A 12057-nucleotide genomic window follows, 5' to 3' on the forward strand; every position below is an offset into this window, starting at 1 on the left:
AAAGCAAATCACGGCAACAACAGCAAAAAAAACAACCTACTCTGCGAAAAACTATTCAAATGAACAACACTAAATAGGGATCTCCTATCCCGGAACACTCTCGATCCCGCTGAGTGATTCACATAACAAACCGAACCAATCAGGTGATTCGAAGCAGTTGAGTGCTTCAAACGTCACTGAAGTGATTCAAACATCACGAGTCACGTGACCAAACCACGCCTCGGCACAGTGGCTCCATACGTTTGCTTCATGAGCTACAGCGCATGTGTCGAAGCCTCGGGTATCAGAGGAGCATCACTACCGGCAGGTATTTCGGAACGCTGGTGGAGGAACATCGAGACTATATTATTTTTTTCCACCTCCTTGCTATTAAAAGCTGAGTAAAACAGTGCAAATAACATGTCTTCTTGGGCGAAATCATCCGGAGGTGGTCGGCGGAACTCAGGCAACCCGAACGGAAGGTAAACGTTAATGTTCAATGTTAGCAATAGCAGCTAGCATGCTAGGTAGCAGCTGCAGCACTAAACAAAACAGTGACTTTTCTCAGCCGGTCACTCTCCTCCTCACCAGGTAATTTCAATTAACGTTACGTCTGTTTAATAGCTACATATTTCTTGTGTTATGCAGTGCTCAACAGCTGCGTTTGTTCCGGAGAACAGCTCCTTACCCCACCAGAGAGGAGAGGGCCGAAGATCTGAAGGCTGCCCTGGACAGGTACCTGCTTCTCTGTCACATCATTCAGAGTCACACTTTCATCAAATCTATGTGCAGCTTTTGTGTTGTAGTTAATAGATTATAATGCAGCTTTATTAGCAGTTCTTGACTGTGCATCTTCACTCTTTAAGCGTTCATTTCAGTTTACTTCAATATTATCAACAGAGTAATAATGGGACTTATATAGATTAAGTTTGCACGCTTTGCATTCAAATATTTGCACATCATGCTCCAAACTAGAGTAGAAAGAAGAAGAAAATATTTCAAAATAACCAAATAACGTGGTGGTTTCAGACTACCACATGGAGATCTCAGTCTGCTAAATAATAATTGAATTTCACTGCGTTGTTTCTGTTAAAGTTCACACCACGTTCTAATCAAATAGGTAATTTGAAATCCCTATGAGAAACTAGTGCAGCAATGTTTAATCGATTAGTTGCCATCTGACAAAACAACAATTTTAATAATTGATTATTTGCTTTGGGTAATTATTTGTTCCAAAAAAATGACAAATTTGTCTGATTCCAACTTCTTAATTTTATTTCTGGATTTTTTGACTCTTCTACGACAGTAAACTGAATGCGTTTGAGTTGTGAACAAAATAGAACCTTTTATGATATCATCTAGGGCTTTGGAAAACACCAAAGGACATTTTTCACCATTTTGTGGCTTTTTATAGACCAAACATGGATGGACAATGAAAATATTCCCTAGATGCAGCTCTACTAGAAACCTAATGTTTTTTTTTTTGGGTTTGTATAGACCATTTCGTGCTCTGCTGCAGAAGAAATAGATAGCATGTCTGTTTGTTAGTCCAGTGTTACAGCCACACTGTAGGAACATAAGTGTTTTTCATTTGATTTAGTTGGTATTTGTTTGGATGTGTGCTACAATAACTCGCTGCACCCGTGTTGGATCAGATTTTCTTATTCACCCGTGCCACACCCACGTGTATCAGAATTTCATTTTTGAATGTTCAAACATTGCAGATGTTCTGTGATATCATAAGAAAGCATATAACATCATCAATTATATCAAGTAGCATGACATAGATAACAACAGGCATGGAAAAGACTCCCCAAATAGAAATGTGACACCTATTTTCACTGCTTTTCTTTCAGTTATGAAGAACTAGAACAAATGCAAAACTACACCGGGAATGCAAAGTTTGAGGGGCTCAAGAATCAGACAAATGGTGAGACTCTTTCATTAAGTTGTTAACTAAAACACAAAATATAAATTCTGACAAAAATTCTCCATGTAAAAATGGGCACTTTGTGTTTGAGCCAGTGCATCATGGATCAAATTAAACTGCTGATTTTGCATTCACCAAAAGTGTGCCATTGGCTTTTTTTACTTTAACATTCTTTTCTTAGTTATATCTTCTACTTTATGTCCCCTGTCTCCGTTTACCTCACTTTAATTCTCTTCCAACCATTCTCAAACCCCCAGCCAAGCCAGATGGCAACACTCCAGCAGACAGACGTAAAACCCTCTATCAGAAGTTCTACAGACAGGTGCAGGAGGACAGGAAGCCAGCCGACTGCGTTGTTCTCTCTGTCACCAACCAGAGCCTGTGAGTACAAAGATCCAAACCACAAGCAGTTGAGATGCAATATCATGAGGCTTTTGCACGCAGGATTTGATTGTTTCTACTGGGCTGTCGATCAGTGAGACAGATTAAAGATGTCATTTAATTTTCTATTTATTGAGAAGCGTCAGCCAAGAACATGTGGCTCATTGTCTTTCTGTTGAGACTTATCTGTTATGACTTATCCCTGGCTGATCGTGATCCTCAGGCTTTATTGCGTTTTATGATGGATAGAGCTTTCAAGCCCAGCTAAATGCAAGAGCTTGTTGTTTTTCATGGGGGATATCCAATATCATTTTCTGATCCGGATCTAGACAAAGCTTAGATAAAATCACCATATTATGAGTTTGTGTTGATAAGATCTTCTGTGACACAGTGTGGCCATCAGTATTGTTATTTGAAGCAATGTGCAGCAAAAAAAAAACGTTTTTTTTAAGCTGACTGTTATTTGTTTTCTCCTCAGAAGTTATAATTACAGCCAGAATCAGTGATGAAAGGATTCTAGTGAGTCATAAATACCGAATAAATTTTTAGAAAATGATAAGCGATTTTGCACCTGTGCCTCATTTTCCTAATGTTCCCATCTTGATGGTTACATATTAAATTTATTCTTTTTGTCACCACTCCATCAGGGACTGCATAGTTAGCACCATTCATTTAACAATGATGTATTTGGTTTTTACTTACCTTTGCTTCCCCGCATCTCAGTTTCTCTGCAGGCTGCTAGTCCTCTGCTGCATATTTTATCGTTTTAAACTGAGAGATTGAGAGTTTCACATACGACAAAATTCTTTTTCGATCTCAGGCCGTTGAAAATCAGTGTATTGTTCTCTGAGAAATCAGTTGGTTTTGGTCTTTTCATGGGATTTATACTAAGTATAGAGTATTGTTGGTATTTTTTCATATAGTGTGCTGTGGTGTAGAGAACAAAAAACATAAAGGTACTTACAGATAGAACTGTAGTTTGGAATTCTGTGTTTTTTTAAAGCCGTTTTTACCATGCCAAACATTCTAAATACTTGGCTGCCAGCTATGTAAACAGTATATAAATATTTTCATACGTTTCTATAGTAAATAAGCGTAGGTGTTGTGAAAGTAGTGTGCTAATTACATGTAGGAGATGGTTTGTTAGATGCATTGTTGGCTGATTGTTCCACAGCACTGCCATGAGGAAGTCTACAACGACACGCTCCGTTTACTTTCTGTGTTGTGTTGAATGATATCTGTTAAATTATGATTATGATCACTGATAAGCAGGTTCCTGTTTCTCTCCACCTGCGAGCTGTATGTCTGAATCCTGTCACTGACCTTCAGTGTTGTTAAAACAAGTCTGAGACAACATGACATCCTGCTAAGCCGCTGGAACATAATTTACAGAAGAAGAAATGTGACTAAAACTCCAGATTCATCTTTTCTCTAGTTCGTTTAATAGAAATAAACAACAGACTTTACAATCAATAATCAAGGTTATATTCATTTTTACACATGAAAAACATATAATCAAAGCCACTATTTTAATGTAGTTTAAAAGTAAAATTTGTCTCCTCACACCTAAAAGCACTCACACCTTTTCTTCAAAGAATTAAAGTGTGTCTTATCTAAATGCCGTTAAATAACACTTCTTTTCATACTTTTCACATATTCAAACAGCCCAACCAGGCATTCTCTTAAATATAACCTTCTTTTATATATTTAAAAAACTGTTGTTGTTACATGCCAGTGACATGCTACACACAAGAAGCAAATTAGTTGTATTGTTTTCTTAGACATAAAAGTATTTATAGTATTGTATGAAGTAGTACTTAAAGCACATTTACAGCTCACACACCCTCACACACAATACAACATAAAAAAATCTTTCATGCACTACATACTTGTACACTCATGGCAACAAATGTGGCTGCTTTTATGTGACAGTTACAACATCAGGGTCACCAGCAGACTAAGCTGGAAGTCGTAATGTATTGACACTGCAGTGCTGCTGGTTGTATTGGTGTGCTGCAGTACAATGCTGGTTGTCTGCAGACCGAAAAAGGCCACTCATTTTGCATTTCACTCAAAGCCCATTTGCCATTAGTGAACAGCTAATAGTCAAAGTTATGCACATTTATCTGTTTCCGAACCCCACAATTCAACAAACACAAGCTGCTGCAACCAGTCAAAGCTTAGTCTGATTCTATGACAGAAAAGTCCCAAATAGGGTTCTTCTTTAAATTTAACACATGTAAAACATAATTAAACTAAAGCATGTTCACAAAGTTTTGTGTTGCAGTGTATTGGTCAGAATTTTGGCACCACGATTTTCAGTTTTACTGCAAAGGTACATCAGTTCCAAATGTCATTTATCAGTCTCCTTGATTACCCATAATCTATTGGTATCAACCCTGAAAAGACACAAAGTTCAAGCCCTCGTCACAGTTCTTCACATGAATTCAGACCAATTCACTCAAGTCCTCCACAACAGTAAGCTGCCCTTTTTTTCCTGACACATTACCTAAACACATACTACAACATTAAACACATCCACAGTAGATCCAAAAACCTGTGTTAGTGCCATCAAAAACTTCAGAAAAAGATGACTCACATTGTCTTTGTTGGTAAAGCACATGTAAAATCAGGAATGACCCTCTGCTCCCCTCAGAGATGGAGCTCGGGCTTTCTCTGTATGCCAGTTGAGTCACTTAGCATAGAAATGTCAAGTTAACAAAGTGTTTCTCTTCCTCTCAAAGGGATTACCCCAAATCGCTAAGCCAGTGCTTGCAGGAGCGCGGCCTGTCGGTGGAAATGCTCTACCTTCAAGTGGAATCGGGCCTGACCCGGGCCCTGCAGGATGTCCGAGCAGATGGCTCCCCGTTATGTATTCTGGTGGAGCAGACAAACGTAGCTCTGTCCTCCTGCACTGTTATCATATTCTCAGAATCCCTCAAAAGTAAGTCCGTAACCCTCGCGGTTCCTTTAAATTTGCCCAAAGCACCTCAGTTACAGCCCTCTATCCCTTTTCTAAGCTCAGCTCAACTGGTCCACGCGGTTTTTGTAGATTCTACAGCTCCTTAGAGCACGCAAGAAATACTCCCATTGAAACACAAAAGTCATATAAAGCTAAAAATTCTCCACTCAACTGTTGAGGCTACAAAATGAACATTATATGATTTCAAAAATCACCACAAGTCCATCAAATCTACACAATATTTATTCAATACATTCATTATTCGCAGTCTCCTAGTGAACTATCAATCGGCTGCCACTTCTATGCACAACACTACATAATATTACATCCTTATTAAACTAAACAAAGTTCAGAAAAAGCAAAGAAACTATGAATTACCACAACTTGGGTTTCTTTTTTGGGTCATCAGTTCTGTAGTGAACTACAGTGTTTACCAAAAGTAGCTGCTGAGCTCTCTGAAGAAAAAGGCACAGGATTTAAAAAAAGTAACAAACCCCAGTAAGTCTAAACTATCAGAAAGACGGGACAAAAGCTGCATGTAATTATGACCCAGAATATCTTTTGTAAGATGTTTACATCATGACCTTCATCATTTGCAGTGCTTTCATGCATTTTTTTTGTGCTAATCTGCAAAGAACAATGACCTCTATAATCACTGACAGATCATGGTTTGTTCCTGTTTCTAAATGTTATTGTCTTCTATGTTATTATCATAGGGGCTCTTGTACTTTGGTGTCAGAGAGCCCATTGTTGCTCTCTAACACTGAAGCAGGTTCTGTTTGAATATCTGCAGCAAGCAGCATTGAAGCTTCTGCAGAAGAAGCAGGAAAAGCCAAATGCAATAGGTTTTTGTGTGTGTTTCCACAGACCAACAGGTTAATCATCAGCAGAGAATCCTGCATGGTTGCAGACCTCAGTGTGTCAAATTTCACAAGGCATGTGCTGGTTCTGTATGCCACTGCAGTTGCATAACTGGAGGTTTGCAGGAGCCCGAAGCTGGAAGCATGCAGCTGATTTAACAAACAGAACAGATGGCCCAAGCTACTAAAATAAAACTCAAGTTGTAATAAAGCTTAGTTTTCTCTAAGTTAATTCTACAAATTATGACATTTTATGCAATTCACATTGTACATTTTTTTTATTGCACAAAGAAAACTGCATAAAACAAAGTAGAAATGTGCATTATATAAAACAGGAACATCAAAACTGTGCAAATTGATGTTGTTGTTTCATGATGATGCAACTATGTAGCTCACAACAACAAAAAATAACAAAAAATGTCTCATACATTTAAACAAAACCAATTAATGTATGTCCTTAAAAACAGATATAATAAAGAAGTTATTTATTGCACCAGGACATTTAAATGCACAAATCATTTAAAGTTTATTCATTATACTCATGTGTGAATGCAATTATTATATTTTTTTAAAATAAATTAAGCCCTTACTGATTATTTAGTCCAGCAACATGCTTGATACAATGCAAAAAACCCAAGTTACTGATGAATGTACATCATTACACAAATCGCATCCCCCCCATCATCAAAACGTCACATTAAAAAGCATCACCTGCCAAAGTTCTAAATAATCAGCAAAATTTGCTGATCCCAACATCAAATAAAAACAAAATCCATCTCAAAATGAACCGAAAGAACCGTCAGATCCCCACAGATTTCACTGTTGTTTCTATGGATTTTTAGCCAGCCTCGTTTCACCTCTGTCTCCCACTTCCTGACACTTCACCGGTAACATTCCCGTTCCGTCCTCAGTCCATCGCAACATGCCCAAAGACCAGGCCATGGACTTTGTTCAGGCCGAACACAAGCGCAGACTCTCCAAAGAGCGCCCACCGAGGGACCCTGCAGATGCGGCGGCGCAGGCGTCGCAGCTGCTGGATGACTTTCTGGATCGGGAGAAGATCGCGCGCCACACCGTTCCCTCAGAAACACGGCACCTCCTCACGCTGTTAGCCGACGGGGTGCATCTGTACCCCGAGGAGCTGCAAACCATCGCCGAGTACGTTCACGGCCGACAGGACCACATACGAGGTGAAGCACCGATGTCACAGCAGCACCTGCAGGAGCTGCATCTAGCGCTGCGTCTGCATTGCTGATTGCAGCTTAACTTCTTCTAATCGGTCCTGTCTTTGCCCGTCTTCTCTGGTTCATTTTCCTCTTTCCTCTCTTCAGCCTCCAACGCTGAGGGCGAGAGGGGAAACATGTTACCTCCAGGATTGGGGAAACCTCCTCCTCTGCTCCCTACCCCGCCTGGACCTCCACCACCTCAGCCTGGAGCTGGGGGGCCCATGTTGGACCTCCCCCCACCTCCACCTGTCCCCCTCTTACCTACACCAGGTTAGGACCACTTACTTGACTATTTATTTACATTTCTGAAAGCTTAAGGGATGCAGGAGACATGTGCCTAAAAAACTTGTGATTTAAAACATTTTAAATTGCATTTTCTTGTGAAGGAGCCACATTGATTTTGCTTATGTTATCTAAGACAGAACAATTGTTTGTACATGTTAAATGTGCAAAACACAGAAAAAATCTACTGATTTAAATAAACTGTTCAATATGTGAAAATTTTTGATGAACTGGGTTGGTATAATAATGTTAGTAATACATCAACTTCATTTTGTATGTAAGTTCAAGTAAATTTTCTGCAGTGGCTGATTTAAAACTAAATTCAAATTGAGGTAACATAATTCAATTGGCCTGATAACTTCATTTTTCTTAAATTTACCTTCTTACCAGTAATTAAAAATAACTTTAATTGCAGAGAAAAAGCAAATTTTCTTAAATCAACATAGTTTGTTGGTTTAACATGATTTAATTTTTTTTTTTTTGACATTTCAGTACCAGATTTCAACATGAATACTAATATATGCAATGTCATGCAAAAGTATTTGTCCCCCTACAGAAATCTTCTATTTTTGCATATTTCTCACACTTAAATGTTCCAGATCATCAAACTAATATTTCTATTTATTGAATATCATACAGAGATAGCCCACAAAATGCAAAATGCTGTTTTTAAACTTTGGTTTATTGAAGAATTGTTGAAAACCTATATCACCTCTGTGAATAAGTAATTGCCCCCTGAACCTAATAACTAGTCTGACCACTTAAACACAAAAAATTGAAGATTTCCGTAGCGGGGCAAATGCTTTGCATGGCACTGTGTATTCTTGTTGGTTAGAAATTGTGCTCTACTCTGTTCTAAACTTTTGGATATGCCTGTGCTGCCTGTGAGATATCTATTTTGCTCTACTGTTCAGATATTCTGTCACTCATTTGCATGTCATTTTTCACATTAGAGCAAGCTACTTTTAGGCTATTGAGTAATCTTTGGCATTGGGGTGTAGCTTTTGGAAAGCAAATCAATGGTCTGGGTTTCAATGCAGTTTCGAATGCTCCAAATGTATTTTTTATCTTTTTTTTTATTATTATTTTTTTTTTTTACATATAAATGTTCCCCATTTTCAGATTTCTCAGAGGCATTTCTCAAGCATTTACTTGACCACTTTAACAAAGGTCTGTCATTACTGTGAATATAAAAAACTTGCATGCATACAAACACATCCTTTTACTTGCAGTATGTACATCTAGATGCATTTCTTCTCATTTAATCCTAGTAATGTTCTGTGATTCTACTTTTCCTTTAGGTTCTTATCCTAAAACCAAACCTCCACCACTGCTGTCCTTACATGGGCTTCCTGGTCCGTCATTAGGGGCCCCACTTCTTCGAGGTCCCCTGTCTTCACACATGCCGCTCAGTGGGCCCGGTGTTTCTCGCGGACCTCTGCTCCACCACCCTCCTCCTCCTTCATTCCACCCAGGACCAGCCAGAGGTCTTCACGGGCCCAGAGGAGCTCCTCCATCTCTAAAGAGCTCTCGTCCTCCCCTTCTATCCTCCCCAGGTAGATCATGTGTGTTTGTTCTATTTCAAAATAGAGTTTTTTTGGCCTGTAATGGCATATATTTTGTAGGTTCCAGTGTTATTCACTTACCCTGTTACTGGTTTCAATGTGGCGGCTCATCAGTTTATATGATCGATTTGTGTGTAATCTATTTTCTCTCATCTTTCCCTTTTCTCAGGTTGCCTCCTTCCACGACCGCTTGGCCCCCATCATTAAGAAATCCCAGAGACTCACACACACTGTAAAAACTCGCAGGTTCCAAGCTGCATTTTGAGCATTTCAGCTCATTTCAACAGAAGATTCCTGACCTTTTGCGTAGGATTCCTCTGCCGACCTTTTTTTAAACACAAGTAGTGAACCACATTTAGCTAGGAAAAAATAATGATAGTTGATGTTAGATATTATTGTGGATGGACCGATGGAAGATGTTATGTAATAATCAGATTGAGAATTTTAAGTATGTTTTTCAAGATCCCTCCCGGATTTTTTATTTTATTTTTTTGTAATGATGTTTGCATCCAGCTTGCCTCTTTAAACTGTAACGTTGGTGTTGGTTACAGTGACAAGCTGCACAGGGTCAACCTTAATCAGGAAGCTTGTTTAGCTGAGTGCACAGAAACACCAAATGCAACAGCTGGCTGCTAATCCATAGTTAAAGCAACAAGAAGGCAAGAGGTATTGGTCTAAAGTCTAAATGAAAAGACTGGTTTTGCTCCTATCTGGCACTGAGTATTTGCGCTCAATATATTCCATAAACTTTCCGAAGGATTTGTCTTTAACAGAGTTGAATGGAAGTATGTCTTGCACAATCATAGGCAGAGTTATCTTGTCAGACGGAGCAGATTACAATGTCTACAGGTAAGCCGCTGCCAAGTGTGGCCAACGTTGGCAGTGCAATCACCAGCAACGTTTTTCCCTTGCAGGTTAACGTGCATATGCTTGTGCTGAATGTGGATCCTCTTTGCTCCAGTCGACTTCTTAAGCACCAGTTTTTTTCTGACAAAATACTGCCAGATTGTGCTGATCTTACGAGATATCATTTGTCCCACTTTCCACCTTGTTGACTGACAACATCTGCGCCGTGAAGGGGGCCTGCTGTCTGTAACATCCAAGAAGCACCAGCTCAGTGGCATTCTGTAACAATGAGGTTACTAGTGAAGGTAGCATCTTTTAACTGTTTAGTCAACACGCATCCCAAAATCAGAATTCTGTTCTCCTGTAGATAATCGCAGGTAGTCTTCCTGCTGTGTTTTTCAAGATGGTGCTTCTGATTTTACAAGATTCTCTGCTGAGGAGAATTTCAACAACCAACTAATAGCTTGTTTTTCCAAGCTGCATTCTCAAATGTAATGTTTTTATGTTACTTTTTTTGCCGTAAATAATCAGTCTGAAGAACTTTGTGTGACAGCTCTCGTTCTACAGTTGCATGTACGACCTTTTCATCTTTTACAACAAATCAGAAAATCGGCTGCATTTTTTTTGTTTACGTTGACATATTTTTACAGATATGTCTTTAAATTGCTTTTTGTTCAAATCAGTTGTAACAAGATAACTGCCAAAAAGTAATTCCCTTCTCAACATCCTGACTTACCGTAAGCTTTGTGTTGTTACTCGGATTTTCCAAAAAATGACTGTCCTCATTAAAGCACAAGCTTTTACATACTTCCAGGAGGAATCACAAATCAAGTGAACACAGACTTTCTTATCAGCAGGATGCCTTTATACAGAACATATAAGGCACCTCCACTGCAAAATCTCTGGCTGAGCATGCCGTGTTGTCATTACCCTCTGTTCAAATTGAATTTTCGCTTTTAAATATGTTGTCTGCAGTCAGCATGAAAACCTTAAATGTTTGACATATTATGGAACAATTGCATTCACTCTCTCTTATTGTAATTCAGGGAAAATGTATAGGTTTGCTCCAGAACAAGCAGTTTTGTACTTTAATTAATGCAGCTTTTTTTTCTAGACATTATTTTTGACTCATAAAAAAAATCGTACATCTTCTTGTTTGGTTGTTCATATTCTTTTGCTGTCCTTAAATGCAGTTTTCTGTTTTTTTGCAGTCCGGATAAATGCAGTTGTGAGGACACATCTCCGTTACTGAGTCAACATCACTTCACAGCTTGTACTGGTTGTTAAAAAGGAGTTTTAAGATGTTCCCTACAGCACTTGACAGGCGGTTTAGGTAAACATCTGCTTGTGACAATTTGAACTGCACACCAGAAAGCGGTAAATTTATTTAAAAAAAAAAACAAAAAAAACCCCGATTCTTTCAAACTGCCCATCGTATTTTTTATTTCGTTTTTTTTGTAGATAGTCTTTGAATCCTAAACTCTTTATTGTATTTTTTTGTTGATGTTGAATATATTGTAAATATTCGACCACTTGTTGCTTTGGATTTGTTTTCTTTGACGTGCAGCAGTGTTGATGTTCAACAGGTATGAAGGGGGAATCGTGACTATATTTTCAAAGAAAACGTCTATAAATGTTTTAATATTTTAATGGATTTCATGAGCCTTTTTGATGTTTTTTCTTTTGTTCAAAAGAGAATTAAACATTAAGTATTAAAGATGCATTGTTGTAAGTAAATGCTTCCTTTATCAGTACTAACTGATGTTCTGTAGCACTAAATAGTGGATTTTAGGATTACTGGTACTAGACAAAAGATAGTTGAGTGTCAAACTGGAAACTTGTACAATGTTATCTATTTTGGGAGAAAATACAGAACCAAACACTTAACATATTCTGCTGTTAAGTCCATAGTTTGTAAAATAAAATAAAACGCCTCTAGCAGCAGAAGCATCCTAGAGTAAAGAGGTTTGCATCAGGCACAGTTAGGCATAAAATTATTCATATCCATGTCATATTGAGATTTTTA

General features: G+C 38.4%; 1 protein-coding gene across 2 annotated transcripts; it reads left to right on the top strand.

Annotated features, from left to right (window-relative positions):
• The first annotated feature begins 262 nt into the window (after positions 1 to 262).
• Positions 263 to 11752, top strand: si:ch211-216l23.2 (uncharacterized protein LOC565061 homolog). Of its 2 annotated transcripts, XM_035957084.2 has the most exons (10): positions 263 to 461; positions 628 to 714; positions 1836 to 1909; positions 2167 to 2290; positions 5035 to 5234; positions 7024 to 7302; positions 7444 to 7608; positions 8743 to 8790; positions 8922 to 9176; positions 9355 to 11752. In XM_035957084.2, the coding sequence occupies exons 1-10, from the start codon at positions 400 to 402 to the stop codon at positions 9390 to 9392; spliced, it is 1332 nt and encodes a 443-aa protein (XP_035812977.2). In that variant the 5' UTR covers positions 263 to 399; the 3' UTR covers positions 9393 to 11752. The 2 variants fall into 2 exon arrangements, with proteins under 2 accessions (XP_035812977.2, XP_023145655.2); XM_023289887.3 differs by lacking the exon at positions 8743 to 8790.
• Positions 11753 to 12057: the final 305 nt, after the last annotated feature.

The sequence above is a fragment of the Amphiprion ocellaris genome, chromosome 3 (assembly GCF_022539595.1).
Source record: "Amphiprion ocellaris isolate individual 3 ecotype Okinawa chromosome 3, ASM2253959v1, whole genome shotgun sequence".
Classification (NCBI taxonomy): domain Eukaryota; kingdom Metazoa; phylum Chordata; class Actinopteri; family Pomacentridae; genus Amphiprion; species Amphiprion ocellaris.